A 16,583-nucleotide genomic window follows, 5' to 3' on the forward strand; every position below is an offset into this window, starting at 1 on the left:
CTGATTCCAGGGAGAATTTCTGTAGTAGCATAGAGAGCAGTTGGCAGCGAAATCTAGATGGCCCTACTATGAACACAGAAGGTTAGTAAACCCAGTTTAAAAAAAAACACAAGTCAACAGGATAAAACCTGAAATGATTTTACACTGATGTTGATGAGCTATATAAAACTCCCCTTATGACATGTTCAGGATTAAATTCATTTTTAAGTAATATGTATTTAGTGCCACCTTTCTAACCAAAATTGGATTGCTTTTTCCGGTGACTGGCATGCAGTTATTTGAAGACTTACTAGTGTTAGATCAGTTAGGATGTGATGTCTATGGTAAAGTATTCAAATGACTGATAGCTTATTAAGTGTAATTGTGCACTTAAACCCACAGAGATGTGCAATCTGTTTAAGTGCTAGTTCAGTTGAGCTACTAGTTGCAATTTAACATATGGTAAACTTCCTGCATAGTATTGTCCCCTGCTCAATCATTTCAGGAATTGATGGTGCTTACTCTCTCAAACACACATCTTTCAGTACTTTGTTATTGTTTTACTATAAACTGCTTTATTGAACTACTTAATGTGTATAATGCTAGGAAGGCCTAATCACCTTTAGTTCCCCCCCTCTCCGTTTGATTGCTGTGGACCCCAGCAGCTATTTGATGTATTTGCAAACTGGTTTTTGCAGATTAGGAATATTTCATGAGCCATATACTTCTGAATGACAATGGGTTCAGTTGTCCTGCAGTATGTTATTTCTCTCCCTCCATTTCCTTTTTAAAGTTACATTTACTAGCCACAGATGATACCATATGCCTCTATTCAAATGAATGAGAAATGGTGTCTCAAACTCCTAAGCCACTTTGGGTTATCCTCACCAACATCTCAAAATAGGGTCGAGAGGAATAACAGCATTTTGCCTGTATAATTTTGTTTATATGGGTATACACTTTAACACTAGAATGCATTGTTTGATTTTGCAAAAGAAAGCATGACTATATTTCTGCAGGTACCCTCTCTCCAAAAATAACCGTTACAGAATGCAGTGGAGCATGTTGGACCCCATAGATTTCCCCCTCTAGGGATTAATGCTTCTCCATGGTGGTTTTACTTCAGCACTTGAATTAAGATGCTTAAAGTACTCAAACCTGCAATACTGATTTATTATTTGCAATGCTCTTTTGAAAAAACAAATTCTCTTTTATTTACTATAAGCACCATATTCCTGCTAGGCATCTTTGTTTTGTTTTTCCAGGGCTTCCTGATAGCACAGTGAAATTCTCCTAATTAATGTCAGGTTTTGTTTAACACTTGAAGAAAAACAACAACGACCCCAATAACACTTTTTGGAATATGGCACCAAGAAAATACATGTTTATTTCATCCTGGAGTAATTTAAAATCAAATTTTTGTTTGGGTTTCTTTGCTAGTATTTTGAAGGATTCCTTTGGGACCAATGGCAAATTGATAGTGTTAAAACAAATGGTGTAAGAGGGTTCTGCCTTCCATCTGTCATTCTCAAAAAGAATTCATATAACTAGATATTTATTTATATCAGAATTATACACATAAAAATATAGAGACATGTACACATGCATGATTTCCCCCACCACTGTGTTAATATAGGAGGAGTTGGCATTCGGGTATGGAGTTTTGTCAGACAGCTATAGTATGCAACAGTTCAGCTTGGAAGACCAATTTTTAAAAAACATTTGGAATGGCCTCATGATTAAAGGTATGAAGGATGGAGTTACTACATGCTCCAAGAAACTTTTGTGGAGGTTTTGTGAAATAACATCTTAAACTTAACAGGACCACCCCTAGTATTATGGTGAAACTTATAATAACAAAACCTACCTTTTCTGCAGATGGTTCCAATCTACAACTGGAATTCTGATTTCAGAAACAATTGAAAAATGTATAATTGTGGTTTGTCATTTGTTTCTTGATGCCATTTGTTAATGTAAATAAGGGCTTCAGGTGTGGGCTTTTAAAGGTATCTGCTGCTGTTTCTCCTCTAGCCCAGCCTTAACCTCTCCCGAAACCAAACTGGTAGTTCAATTTGTGCCAAGGCCTTTTTGCATAGTGAAAAACACAATAGAATGAAAGTGCAGCTTGTGAAAATGGTACAACAGTTGCATGGATGGAAATTTACTTCCTGTGCGTAAGAGCAATTTAATTTACCATTGAAGGTTGTTCATCTTCATGTGGAATAATGTCAGACTGTCTTTTCCTTGAGGTATATTTCTTGGGAGCCACTGTTGTTGTTTCTGTAATTATGTTATAAATAAATACAGTTTAGGCAGTATATTCATTTTCTTCTTCTACAAGAACCACTTCATCACTGCTTGGCACTTGAGTGGTGGAACTGTATGCTGTACATCCTGTTCCAGAAGAAACCCTCCTTTGATATAGGTACCAGAGAAATGCTGCAGACACTGCCACAATTACTGTTGAAGTTATGACTAAGGTAGTTGTCCAAGCGGTTTCATCTGAAACAATACAGGGATTCCGTCAATGGGATGTAGTCAAATTATGTACATTCTTTCTACACTACAGCTAATGTTTATCTGCTATCACACTTGGCACACTGAAAGTAGTGATTGCCTCTTTGCTTGGATCTAATTACCAGTTTGCAACTATTTAGAAAATAGTTCCTTTTCTACAAGCTACCATGGAAGACAAAGGTAGCTCGGTGGACAACATTCTCACATTTTCCCCCTATACACAACATCAGATAGTATATGAATGTTTAATTTATCATAGCATACCCACGAGACAAACTTCGTCACCTCTTTGCTTTCACGTAGTCTTGTTCTATATGGCACTTTATTCCCAAAGCTGCTGGTGTTGTATAGAGTAGTATCCACTAGTGACAAGCATGTCTATACACAATCCCCTTTTTAAAAAAGCTTATGTGACACCAAATCAGGATAAAACTACTGGGTAACAATGCAGAACTCTGGGTGTCATTTGCTACTTGTTTGTAACCAAATTAAATGGGCCTGAAATACTGATATAGTAATAACGAATAACAACCATGACATTAACTTTAACCACTTGAATATGTACACAGATCACAGGATAATTGTGAATGCTGTAGTTTCCTTATTCAATTACAAAGCTCAATAGCTCTGAATAACCAAGAGAAAATGCTCTCTTTTCAAAGCTCAACTAACTGAATTTTTTGGGGGGGACGACCAAAAGATAACTCACCCGGTAAATACTTCTTTTCATAAGGAACTGCAAGCATACATGCAAAAGAAAATGAAAGGTGTTAATATGTGTTTATCTTAAAAGCAGCAATTTGCTTTCACTGTAATAACTGACAGTCCTAACATCCTGAAACTTGAACACAGCATTCTATGCTCTTCAGGCCCCAATCCCAGTAACCTTTCCTATTCACTTGCATTAAAGAATGTTGTGCACTGTATGCATATGAGAAGCTCATTTCTGTATAAGGTGCTGAAACACCAGATCTTCATGTTGATGTGGAAGGGACAGAAAATGAGCAGAATCCTTTATTGTGCAGAAATGACTGCTCCAGTTAATTAAGAAATGAAGTCTTGTCCTTCAGTTCCAATGTGATAAAAGCTGGAAGCAGGAACCAAACCAACACCATTGCCTTTCCAAGAATCTTCCATAACTAGTCAAAAGCAATGCTAGTACTGGTATGCTTTTTATAGGGGTATTCACAAAAACAGTCTCCCAAAAGTTAACCCTCCTTGAGCAATCTTGCAAAATTTTGTGTAGCTGATCTCTTAAGACTAAAGGGAAGATGTTTAGAAGATGCTCTTAAAGTAAAATTCTTACCTGTAGCAGTGCTAATTGCTCCCAAGACAATTCCCTGCAAACCTCTGAACTCTACCACTAAGAAGAAACCATTTATAGTATAACAAATAGTGTGGGCATTACATACTGGAGGTTTCACAAAGGACTTCAGTCAGTGGGAGGTGCTCACAGGCTGCTTTTTTCCATCGGCCTGATGATGTCTGCATAACAGCACAGGTGTTTATTAGCTCCTCATTACTTTCTTCCTCTATCCAGTTTGTAAAATTCACTTTGGATTGATCGTACCATTTGAAAACGTTCTCTGCAACAAAATAAAATGGCAAAACCATGGATACTACTGTAGTAGTTGTTCACAAGGGATGATATTTAAAACTTGAATGCTGGGATTTAAAGTCCTATAACATTAAGGCTGGTTTGTGTGTGTAGGAAGAAGTCTCTGCCTTGTGTGCACCTCCTGTGTGGGTGGAAGTTTAATTTCACTTTCCAGAAGCAATGATCCTGGTTTAAAACAAACTAGTCAGTTTCTAAAGTTAGCTTCAAAAGCAGGAGTTATGAAGCTAACTTTTATAATTAACCAGAGTTTGTTTTATGCCATGATCTTAGTTTCATGGGTAACAAACAAGCCAGGCCTTCTGGAAAGTGAAATGAAAATCTGCTACAGTCCTTGTCCTGCAGGAGGAGGGGGAAGAGCAAGCCTCACATTGACTTTGTACTGCTAAAGGTAATACGTGGTTGACTGGTAACATCTGAACATGGTCTAATAGTAACAACATCTTGCAATAAAACAAACACAAGCACAAACTCTCCACTACCACAAAGTGTCCTCTGCCACCTCAAAGGGAAGCTCTATTGAGATCACTGGAACTTACTTAGGATTTTTTAGCTGCTTGATCAGGGGTCAGCAAGCTAAGGCCCATGGGCTGGAAGCAGCCCACGGAGGTCGTTTGACCGGCCCATGCGCTGCCCCCAAACTGAGCCACCTGCGTGCTGCGTTAAACCGGTGCAACGCAGCACGGGGACTCGCTTCTGCAGCACCGGAAATTGTGTGTATGCAGATGCTGGAAATCACGGGCACGTGTGTATGCTCACGCACATACACCAATCTGGCCCAGGCACGATAAACCTTGCCGACCCCTGTGCTTGATTATACCATCAAAATTAAACCAAGGTCAGACTCTCTATGTCTTTTGGGGTTTGCATTCACTTACCATCTGTATCAAAAAACATGCCCAATGATACGTATTCCGGACCATGCCAATGGGTGCAGAATGTACTCCGAATAAAGCTATTCTCCTCTTTGTTATTTATGCTTATAATGTCAGCTCCAGATGCTGCATTTGAAGGGGTGGGTGGGAAACAAACAAATACCAAAAATCAAATCCCAGCACTTTGTCAGATCTTCGTCTAAAATAGACTGAACAGAAATAGTGCTCATGTGTGACCTTTTCTTATGCCCAAGTACTATTAGATTTTGTGTATCTCCCCCTCAACCCCCAGTTCATGAAAGACAAACAGGCCCAACCACCCAGCCCAACAACCCTAGTTAATTGTGTCTGTGGCCCCAAATATGCCAGAGTGTCTGCTGCGACATACAGGAGCATGTGGCACACAATCCCAAGTGGAAAGCATTCCCAGAATGTAAAAAAGAAAGCTTTAAAAAGACTGGGCTAACAATGAAATAGCAAACTGCTCCCCTCCTTTTCCCCGGATATGGTCAAGAGCACAATTTAAAGCCTGTTGAAGTAAATTTGCGGGAGTCTGGACCTGATAGATTACTAGAAACTCCGGACTAGGCAAATTAAATCAGAGCAGCCACTGAAGCATCAAACAGGATGAAATACTGATAACACTGTACTGCAAGAAAAGCTGCTGCTCTGATCAGAATAACATTCTATCTCCGATGGCCGACTAACTATGGGCCTCTAGAGGTTGCTGCACTACAACCCCGAGCATCCCTGACTACTGGTTATACTGTTGGGCCACAGGTTTCCCATCCCGGCCTTATTTATTTTGTTGTTTAGTCATTTAGTCGTGTCCGACTCTTCGTGACCCCATGGACCAGAGCACGCCAGGCACTTCTGTCTTCCACTGCCTCCTGCAGCTTGGTCAAACTGATGCTGCTAGCTTTGAGAACACTATCCAACCATCTCGTCCTCTGTCGTCCCCTTCTCCTTTTGCCCTTCATCTTTCCCAACATCAGGGTCTTTTCCAGGGAGTCTTCTCTTCTCATGAGGTGGCCATTTATTTATTTATTGAATTTATGTGCCACCCTATACCTTCAGGTCTCAGGGTGGTTCACAGAATAAAATCAAAATATAAAACCACAACATACATAATCAAAATTAAAACAACAGCCCAATAACCCTTCACACAGCTATTGGGAGGATAAAATGTGTGAAATGCTTTGAACACTCCCAACAGCATCTGAAGGGCCTTAGGCTAGTCTCCCTTGCTCTACAATTACCCTTATTGTCACAGCTATAATAATTACAAAAGATAATTAATGTACCCAAAACAACGCAGCCCTGAAGCATAGCCACAGCCTACGTATCTCATTAGTGACTCAAAAAAGGACTGGAGAGGGATTAGTTGTATTACCATTTCCCTTGCAGACTTCCCTGGTATCATCAAGTGTCTCCAACGTTCCTTCAAGTAAAGCATAGCAGCTCCTTCCAAAAGAAAGCCAAGCAGCAGAGGGACATGCAACTAGGGAAGACAATGGTCACAATTAGTTTCCTGTATATTTGCATCCTGCCTTTTGATAGAAAAATTCATAAGGCACCTGATAAATATACTTAAAACTGTAACAAAATTGTTTAAACAAACTTGGTAATCAAAAGAAGCTTCCGAGCGGAAAACTATCCATGGCAGTAAAAAGACTTAAGGCACCAGAAGATCCCAGAGGCCCTCTCAGAAAATACCACCTTTGCAAAACACCTGATAGTTAACCAGGAAGGGACAAGGGGAATCTCCCCAGAGAGGGAGTTCCAGGGTTTGGGTGTTAGTGTGGAATAGGCTGGATCTCTAGTGACCACCCACCATTCAGATGATGAGAGCACATGGAACAGGAGTTCCAAGGAAGATCTTAATGTGCACCATGATTCATAATTGGAGAAGGCTTGTTGGGGACAACTCAAGCAGTTTAGCAAACCACTGAGTGCAATAATGCAGGAAGGATGACACCTGGGCTGTAGATGGCAGAAAACTCATCTTAGAGCCTTATCTTCCAGCCTACACTTCCCACCCCCATTTCATCTGTGCTGTGCCATACAGTAGAACTGCTACTACACACTCCATTTCTGCTATAACAGTTCTATTTCTGAACTGCTACTCCCAACAACACGGTGTCCTGGGCACTTCACTAAACTTTTTTATCTGTCTGTCATTAACTTGGAAGTAACTGCAAGGGTGGCTGAGTTTTTGTTTTTCTTAAGAGTGGTGAATGGCACTATTTAGCGGGAAGAAACTCCAATGAAAATCCTTATTATTACATGTTTTACATGGCTGTATATTTGTATATTATTTTAAAATTTTATATATGGATGCTTTATGATGGCCTATATTTGTAATGCCTAAAAAGGTTTGGCGCAGAAGATTTACAGAAACTGTTGCCTTGCAAAAAAACATTGGCGGGTTTGTGCTGCAGAGGCACTTTCAGCTCTGTTTAAGATGAAAAATTGCTTGTCCGTGTTCAAAACCACAAAGAACAGTTTAAAAGGAACTAAGTACAGTTTGTGTTTGTGTGTTTTTCCTTCTCTTCCAAGGGCACAAATAAAATTTGCTTTTGGAACATTTTGCAAGGGGAAATAAGTACAAAAGGGGGGGGGGAGGATCCTAAAATCAGTTCAGCTCTGCAAGAGAACAATTAGTGTCAATTAGTCTTGATCTGAACAGATTTTTCTATACAACAGACTAGCAACGTATAGACCCATAACTATATGCATTGTTCACCTTATTTCTGTTTTATAGATGGTAAAGCAAGTAAGAATGCAACAGATCCAATGTAACATTTCTTACTATCGTTCCTAACTACTGGCAGCCTGCACATCTCATATATGTGGGTTACCACTGGCTTGCTGAAACCCAAACACCATGTGTGGAAAAACTCTTTCACAACTTTATGGATATAAGCTATGGTCGCTGTGTCACCCTAGGCTGGATTTTCCAGTGATTTCCATAGGTTGAGAAGAGTACAAAACCCATGGTTGAATCAAGTTTCCATTAATCTCCACTAAAAACCTCTGTCTATAACTTTTATATGTGGGTGATATACAACTAAGTCATATTTAGAGTAGACTCATAGAAATCAATAGACTTAAACCTATTGATTATAATGGGCCTACCTGTATGGAGAAATTGGATAACACGGCCAAAAAAAAAGGAGTTAATACTGTCAGCACTACAGAGTTCTCTCTCTCCATCAAAATAATTGAAGACAGAAGCAGCAGTTTAAAATCTTTGTTGTTTTGCCTACAATCAAGAAAACAGACAGCCATCTAGCAGAAGTTATAACAGATATTCATTTAAAGTGTAGGCTAACACCAAAGCCCTGTTTTCAACTATAAAACATTGTTTATTTATAGTTACAGAAATACTCACTGACCAAAGAATCTACTTCACCCCTTCCGGGGGGGGGGAAACAAATATGGGTACCATATGTCTAGGGCAACAAACAGATGGCATACTTTATATACTTTCATTTTGAAAGAAAGAACTGGAAATACCACAATGATTTTAAAAATAACATGTCCAGTTACATATGGCAAGATGCAGCCAAACCGCCAACACTCCTTTGATTTCATGTAACCATGTTAAAATGTTAAAAATGCAGTATGTATTCTGGAAATAAAACTTTGTAGCTTTTGTCTTGGGCTTGTTTTTTTTAAACCGTTCCTTGCCACGACAAGAAATGCTTCCTTTATGTCAGCGCTCATCCTGCTTCCTAAAGACTGCGGAGACTGGCTTTCTGCAATGTCCTAAAATACAGTGGTGCCCCGCAAGATGAACGCCTCGCAAGACGGAAAACCCGCTAGACGAAAGGGTTTTCCGTTTTGGAGGTGATTCGCAAAACAAATTTCCCTATGGGCTTGCTTCGCAAGACGAAAATGTCTTGTGAGTTCCTGCGGGTTTTTTCCCTCCCCCCCCCTTTTCGAAGCCGCTAAGCCGCTTATCAGCTGATCCAATAAGCCGATAAGCCGCTAATAGCGCTAATCCGCTAAGCTGTCAATGGGCTTGCTTCGCAAGACGAAAAAACCGCTAGACGAAGAGAATCGCGGAACGGATTCTTTTCGTCTTGCGAGGCACCACTGTATAGTGAGTGCTCCTTTCCAAGGCTCCTTTCCATTGGATGCGTAGTAATGTGTGAAGGTAGGTGGGCTGAGACTGGGTTATGTGGTCCCTGTACAAGACCCTAGGAGGATGGATGGAATAACACACATGAGATAAGGGAAACTACCCAAGGGTCAGAAAAACAATAGCTGTTGGTTGAACGTTTTGATGGTACAAAAGTCTCTGGTACAGGAAGACTACTGGCAGCAACTTTCCAAGGCTTTAGACAAGACTCTTGACCAGCCGCTTCTGGAGATTCCAAGGCCTGAATCTGGGACTTTTCAGCTCTTCCCTGTACATCTAAGCTCAATTTCATAAAGCTCTTCCAAGCAGAGAAAGTCCAGAACGTGCATGGAATATGCTAGCCTGCTGCTTCTCCTGCAAAACTTGAGGGAGTCAGCATAATGCAAGAGATCTACGTTCTCCAGCCCTATGCTCCAGCTGTTTTTCGTTTATCCCTTAAGGATGCCGAAAAAGACAAAACAAGTGAAAGGTATACATTACAGTGCTGGGGAATGAGAAATCCATTCTTTAAGTTTGAAAAAATTAACTATTATTTCAAATAACTGTCCACATATAATAGTAAGCACTTGTATTCGACACACTTCTTTTTTTCAAATGAGAGTGACTCTCTCCACTGCTTAGCAAGGCTACATATATATTAGATGGGTGCAGCTGCCGGTGGATGCATTGTTCTCCTTTTAGCCATGGTCTTCCCACTTCAAAAAGCTAAACAAAAAATGCCCTAATTCAGGGATGAGGATCTTGCAGAATCTGCTAGCTTTTTTTTCTTTTTCCTGGAACATTTTTTTTTCTGGGATAGAGTGGTGCAGAGCCAGGGACAAAGTGTTGTCTTCTCAGAAGGTAGAGCCAATTACCAGCTGCAGTATTTGCGCAACAGACTTCAGAGTTTGATCCCAACCATGTGTACTCAGAAGCAAGTCCTATCAAATCGCTTCCTGGGTAAGTAAGGCTAGCAGCCTTAGCTGACCAATCTGCATCCCAGTTGCTACAAGCCAGGGAGTCTTAACACCTCACTTCAGAAAATAACAGTTGAAAACAGTGACAGATCTACTGCATCTCATCCTGTGGCCTTTTTTTTGGCCCACGCCTGTGGTCAATGAATTCTCCCTTGTTGCTAAGCATTTCAACAATTAAGCTCTGATCCTGAAAAGAGTCACAGTATATCTTAGATGGCCTCACAATGTAACCAGGATCACACACACCCTCGCACCTACACATACAAATAATTTTAGCAGTGGATATAGGAATTAACGTCTATACGATTCTTGAAATAACTCTCAACAACCAAAACAGGGAGAAACAGAAGAAGAAAGTGTTTATTTTCAGGGCATGAGACTGGAGGTTTTGTTTACTTTGACTCATGTTTTCTCAACATCTGTGCACTAGCCAAATGGACTTCAAACAAACAACTACCCAGAGTAGTGCAAGTCTTTTTAATCTCCTTATGGAGAAAACAGGAAATTAATTTGCCCATTGTCCGATTTATTTCCTGTGATGATGAAGCCTTAAAAGCTTGTGGGTCACATTGATATATCTTGGTATGTATTATCTCATCCTGGCAAAACCTCTTCCCTCTTCCACCCCCCCCTTCATTCAGCTCTGGACAGATGAACCAAATACAATCCCTCCCTCATCCTGACCAACCAACAATACAGAGTTGTTGGGGGAATCTGTCCTAAAGAGAACAGGTCTCTAAAATAGGTTTTGAAACAGTTTTCTGAATTAAAATGTATTATATTAAAATACAGGTTCTCCAAATCATGCTCATACTAAAATGTAAAGCAAAATGTAGAACTAGAACACACTTACAAATATATTTTAGTACATTTGATGGCTGGACACCCTCCCCTCTTTTTACAGGGGGCTATACCCCACAAAGGCAGAAACCATTGCCTAGACCAGGGGTTGGCAACCTAAGGCCCATGGGCCACAAGCGGCCCATGGGGGTCATATAACTGGCCCTTGGATCCCTGCCGCTCACTCGGTCAGCTCCTGTGTGCCGCCTTCCGTAACGCTGTCCGCCTTCCCATTGGCTGCAGGAAGCTTCTGCAGCCAATGGGAAGCTGCGCACGCCTCTGTGCCGGAAGGAGCGCTGGAAACAGCGTTTGTGCATGCGTGTGCACTCCGGCCCACCGTGGCATCTGCGGGACCGTGAACCGGCCCAAGCCACAAATCTTTGCTGACCCCTGGCCTAGACTGTGGGACCTTTGGTCCAGTTTACATCCTTCAGGGTCCATGCTGCCAAGAAATCATGCTGCCAAGGGCAGAAATTGTGTAGTGTATGTGAGATTTTGATCCAACAACTTCATCTCTTGTATTATAACTTGACATTTTATATGCTATACATACTTTATACGTTGTTTTTTAATGAGAAACCCTAGTTCCCAAGCCTTCAGGAAAGTAATGGTTCTCCATTGGGAAATCCCTTTAAAATATGAGCCAAATTCTGGCCGCAGCTCCTGGTAAGTGAGATGAACTAGGAGCCCAGGTTTGGAAGACATGATAAGTCCAACCTAGACATAGCTCAGTGCGATGCAGGTGCAAAAAAGCAGGGGTGGTGGGGGCAGAGAGGAGTTCCTCTCTAGGAGCTTTCAATTTTGCACAATCACAATAAGCCATAGTTTAAGCCAGTAAACTGCCAGGCCACTGGTTCCTCTAGCTCAGTATTATACCATAGGTATAATCCCATGGGTCGGGACCCACACCAGGTGGGCTGCAGCAAAGCAGTTGCTACTATGTTGGACTCCAGCTAGGACTGCTCAAAAGGAGAACTTTTCTGCATTTTTCTGATGGTTTTAATTTAGTAGAAAGCATAGGCCTAGCCAGGATTTTTGATAGGGGCCCCCCAAAAGTTGTTGAGCTTTTTTTAGATCACACAAAAAATTGTTGACATTTCCTTTGATTTTTTTTTTAAATAAGGATACCCCCAATAGGACATGGGGGCCAGGGTTCTGTTTTGGAGGCAGGCTTTTGTTTTTTTGAGGGGGGAGAACTTAAGTTTGGTGTTTCTATTGCTACGCTCCCTTGGCTTTGCCCATGGTAGGAAGGCTAACTAAGGTAACCCTAAGCAAATTGCTCTGTAAATTGCCATTTGTAATATGCATTACCAGTATGAAGTAAAAACCAAATGTGAAAGTGAGTCACGTTGCACTGCCTCAGATTCAGGCGACAACCCTACAAATGTTCACTTGAGAGAGCAAAGCCGCATTTGAATGCACAATTGGGAATAAGCATTTTATTTATTCAAATTCCTCTAACTAAACAGCGTTTGTTTACCTTATTTATTTGTAGCCCCGATGGGCTTAGGGGCACCATACTGGTCTCCCAATAACTCCCCACCACCACCACCACCGAAGCTAAATGATATGGAAAAAGTGCTTCAGGGAAACCTAAGAAGGTCTATGGGCGAGTTCCGAATCTGAAGCCAGATTTCCCCACCAAGTCCTTGCCGCTTTCCCCACTGCGCCACCCTCTCCCAGCGAGGTCAAGCTGCGAGCCCTGCGCGTGAGGGACATCCACGTTTCTCGCCACGAGCCCGCGCGGGGAGAGCTTCCCTGGGCGACGGCGCTGCAGGCGGGAGAGGAGGGCGTGCGGGCGAGCCGGGGAGGCGCAACCCGGAGGCCGCGAAGAAGAGGAACCCCCTCGCCCCGCTGCCAGCCCCGCCCTCACTTGGCGCGCTCGGCCGGGACTAGCGGCGAGAAGAGAGGGAGGACGAGCCCGCTGCCTTACCGTCTGCTGCTGCTGCTCCTAGGAAAGGCAGCGCGGCGGCCAGGAGGAGGCCGCTCAGGAGGCAGGAGCGCGCGCTGGAGGGGGCGCCCATGGCGCAGACAAGCAAGCTCCGTCCGAGCCCGGCCCACTCGGGGCTCGGCGACGACGCCACCCACTCCCTGCCGCTCGAGGGGTAGCCGGGGGTCGGGTGGGCGAGCCCTGGCTCGTGCTCCGGCTTCGGAAGCGGGAGGGAGGAGAGCAGCCCGTCCGGCAAACTTCTCTCTCCCCCTCCTCAGTTGGCGGAAGGGGCTGGTCACGAAGAAAAGCCCTCCAATGCACAGCTGAATTTATCCAATCTTGCCTCTGGGGTCTTGTGATCCCGACAGAGCTTTTGCATCTTTAAGTGAAGGCAGAAATTCAACTGGCAAAGCTTTCCGTCATCAAGGGACGCTCCTCTCGAACACCCCGCGTCCCACCCAGCTGGGAAAAGGCTGTCGGAAGCAATTGGAACCTCCCTGCTTAAGTTTCCGTGTGTAAAGTTAAAACGGCACTTAATGGAAATACTTAAACTATTTGGAAGGTTATTCAGATGCGCTTGACTCCTTTCCTCTCGAGGAATCTTTTAGCTATTGGTGCTTCTGTCAGAAATGCAAAATCTCCTTTTTGTACGCTGTGCTAATTATTTCAGCATAACTCCTTTTTTTCCATGCTCGCAGTCAGTACTAATCCACTACTGACGGATCAATTGAATTTTGCACACGGATGCAAAATATAGGAACATTAAATGTCACAGTACTAGTTATAATGAGGTCTTGTTTTGTGTGTAATATTGGTAATGCCCTTTCACCTTTCTACCCAAGACATAATAACAATTGCAAGTTAGGTTAGTTATCTGTTCTTTTTAACCTAAAATTTAAATTACCTTAAAAGTATTTTCCCTGGATGGTAGAGACTTGGCTTGAGTAGGTGTTTGGAAAGTGGGAACTACAAAATACTTCTTCAGTTAAGTTATGTGCGAACTGACCAGTAGAGGGTATCAGTGTTGTTTCCTTAGTACACCAGCAATATGGGAATGCTATGCTTTTTTTAATAAGAATATACAGAAAACTATCAAAGTAAACTGCTTTGCATTATCATTAATTTCAGTGATAGTAATTATACCTTTGAAATTGATGGAACTTGTTTAATATTGACAGGATTAGGATTTCCCATTGGCCCTGTTCCAGTTCTAATAAATGTTTCAACAACACGTTTTTCTTACTGGTTCCGCATCTAATCCAGTGTCAAATTTCATTTTGTGCAAGACTCTCTGTAAAGCTGCAAAGACCTCACCACCATCACCTGTTGAAATTTGGCATGGTGGTACTTTTTAACAGCTGCAATCCCTTAGGAACCTTAGAGCAGAACTATGCGATGGCAGCACACCCAGGTCTTAAAATGTGGGTTTCTGCCAAACACCCTGTAAAGCAAAGTATGGAATGAGTTCAAGTGGGAAAGTCCTTGTGAGTGGTGCAGAACCCTTCAATTCCCTCCCTCCAGTCAGTTTTTTCCTCAGCTGCTGTTTGAGACAAGGAAAAAGTTCAGCTGGATGAAAAAAATATTAAATGGCGTGTGTCGATATGAGAGAATGAGAGAGAAAGGACAGAATAAATAATATGAGAAGCTGCCTTACACTGATTCAGGCCACTAGTTCAGCTTTTACACTGATTGGCAGCAGTTCTCCAGGGTTTCAGACAGGAGACTTTTCTAGCCCTATCTTGGAGATGGCAGGAATTAGCAAAGCAGACGCTCTAGTTCTGTGCTGCTGCCAGCATCAAGTGTCATTGTGCCCTTTTGAGGAAGCTGCAGTGAACACAGTTACTTACAAGTAAACATGCAATGGTTAGGTTGACAGGCTTTGCAACATGAAAGTTACCGTTTTGCAGCGGCGTTGTCTGTTTCATTTACAATAAAAGTGCGGGGGGAAACAACACATCTCCAAAATTTTAACCTCAACTTCTACAATGTTGCCCTTGGCACCTCAAAGAGCAAGTTAACTTTTCAGGCTATGAGTTCTTTGCACAGCAATTTTAAAAACCAGCTATGGAGAAACAGAATAGGAAGTTCAAAAATTCAGATTGATTATTATTTTCAGATAAAATCTTAAACTCAATGCCTTGCCGACTCCTATGTTGTTGTTATTACAATTTGTATACTACCCTTCATCCACAGAACTCATCCTACCCACATTTATCAGGAACTCCCATTGGTTTTCAGTTTTTAAAGTGTGTGTTACATTGTAGCCTAACTGCATATCAAAGAGGCAACATGTCTCTGATCTGTTGTGGTTTTTTTTGCAATTAGTTTGAATATGCAACTAAAATTGGATTAAGTGTCATGTACTGTAATATGGTATGCACATTGCACATGCGGTTCCTTCAAGGGCATAATCTGAAAGTCCAAGATAATAAAAAAAAGTCCAGGAAGCAAAGCAGGTCTGGATCTAGTTTAATGCCTAGATGGTAGGCTATCAGGAGACCCCCTAAGTTCTGTGATGGAAGAAAGCCAGGATATAAATGAAACTAGTGATCTTTTTAAACAGTTGCCCAGTGGCAAATATTCCCCTTTGGGGCAAGGTGCTCATGAGGAATGGCAATGGCCAAGCTTCAGGTGTGCTTAGAGGAAACAAGATTATCTGGACCCATTTAAGTCTGGCTTCAACTAAAACTGCCTTGGTTGCCCTGGTAAATGACATTGGCCTGGAGAGCAGTAGTGTAATCTTGCTTGTCCTTGATCTCTCATGACTTTTGGTACCACTGACCACAGTATCCTGGAGGATAGCTTTAATACTCACAAACTTCTAACTTGCATCCATTCACAGACAGGGTATCATCCTCCTGTTGTTTTCTATGTCTGCAAAGGAATCAATTTCCTCAACATAGTAAGTTAAACATAGAATCTCTCTCTCTCTCTTAAGCTCCCTAATGCATGCGCTGATGACATGCTGGAAGGCTAGCATCATGAACCTGGAGAGGCAGTGTGCAGGATGGTCTAGCTGATGACTGAAGATACAAGAACGGCACAGCTTTAGACCAAGTCAGACCATTGTGGTCCATTTAGCTCAGTGTTGACTATAGTATAAGCTGGTAGTGGCTCTTTGGAGTTTCAGGCAGCAGACATTCCCAGCCCTACCTGGAAGAGTTCAAAGCAGGTGCTCTACCCCTGAGTGAAAGCATAGCACCATTAGCTCTGACTGCATCATAGAACTGGAAGGGACTACGAGGGTCACCTAGTCCAACCTCCTTGTGGTCCCTTCCAATTCTACAGTTCTATGAAGCAGTTTACTTATTAAGCAGAAGAGGAGGGAGCAAGTCCTGGGCTCCGTCCAGGTGTCTCATCTCACTTGGCAATTAGTATTCAGTCGTACCTTGGTTTTTTGAACAGCTTAGTCCTTGAACATTTTGGCTCCCAACTGCTGCAAACCTGGAAGTGACTCTTCTGGTTTGAAAACTATTTTTGGAAGCTGAACGTCTGACAGGGCTTCCGATTGGTTGCAGGAGCTTACTGCAGCCAATCAGAAGCCGCACTTTGGTTTCCGAACGTTTTGGAAGTCGAATGGATTCCATTCGACTTCCAAGGTACGACTGTATGGGAGAAGAGGAAGACTAAACAGGCACACAACTTCCTTGCAAGTCAAGTAATTGTTTTGACTGTATTCACCTGCTAATGCCATTTTCCCTTCTTGGAAAAAAAAAAAAGGGAC

At 42.2% G+C, this 16,583-nt stretch overlaps 1 protein-coding gene across 2 annotated transcripts; it reads right to left on the bottom strand.

Moving 5' to 3' along the window:
• Window positions 1-1,517: 1,517 nt before the first annotated feature.
• CD302 (CD302 molecule) lies at window positions 1,518-13,034 on the bottom strand. 2 transcript variants are annotated; one of them, XM_081873514.1, is made up of 7 exons: window positions 12,595-12,663; window positions 9,700-9,838; window positions 6,380-6,487; window positions 4,990-5,112; window positions 3,909-4,082; window positions 3,206-3,232; window positions 1,518-2,481 (listed from the first exon to the last, which is right to left on the bottom strand). In XM_081873514.1, the coding sequence occupies exons 1-7, from the start codon at window positions 12,646-12,648 to the stop codon at window positions 2,288-2,290; spliced, it is 819 nt and encodes a 272-aa protein (XP_081729640.1). In that variant the 5' UTR covers window positions 12,649-12,663; the 3' UTR covers window positions 1,518-2,287. The 2 variants fall into 2 exon arrangements, with proteins under 2 accessions (XP_081729640.1, XP_081729641.1); XM_081873515.1 differs by lacking the exons at window positions 9,700-9,838; window positions 12,595-12,663 and adding an exon at window positions 12,863-13,034.
• Between the last annotated feature and the right edge of the window lie 3,549 nt (window positions 13,035-16,583).

The sequence above is a fragment of the Podarcis erhardii genome (genome assembly GCF_964252035.2).
Source record: "Podarcis erhardii genome assembly, chromosome: 1".
In the NCBI taxonomy this organism is placed as follows: Eukaryota; Metazoa; Chordata; class Lepidosauria; order Squamata; family Lacertidae; genus Podarcis; species Podarcis erhardii.

What these genes read in the sequence shown, in the direction of transcription:
- CD302 (XM_081873514.1), bottom strand. Translation starts at nt 12,648, where the DNA reads ATGTCCCTCACGCGCAGGGCTCGCAGCTTGACCTCGCTGGGAGAGGGT. An exon ending in CGCTGGGAGAGGGTGGCGCA is followed by an intron (nt 9,839 to 12,594) that starts GTGGGGAAAGCG and finishes TTTTTTGTTTAG; the next exon opens with CTTTTTGAAGTGGGAAGACC. An exon ending in AGTCCTTTGTGAAACCTCCA is followed by an intron (nt 3,233 to 3,908) that starts GTATGTAATGCC and finishes GTATGCTTGCAG; the next exon opens with TTCCTTATGAAAAGAAGTAT.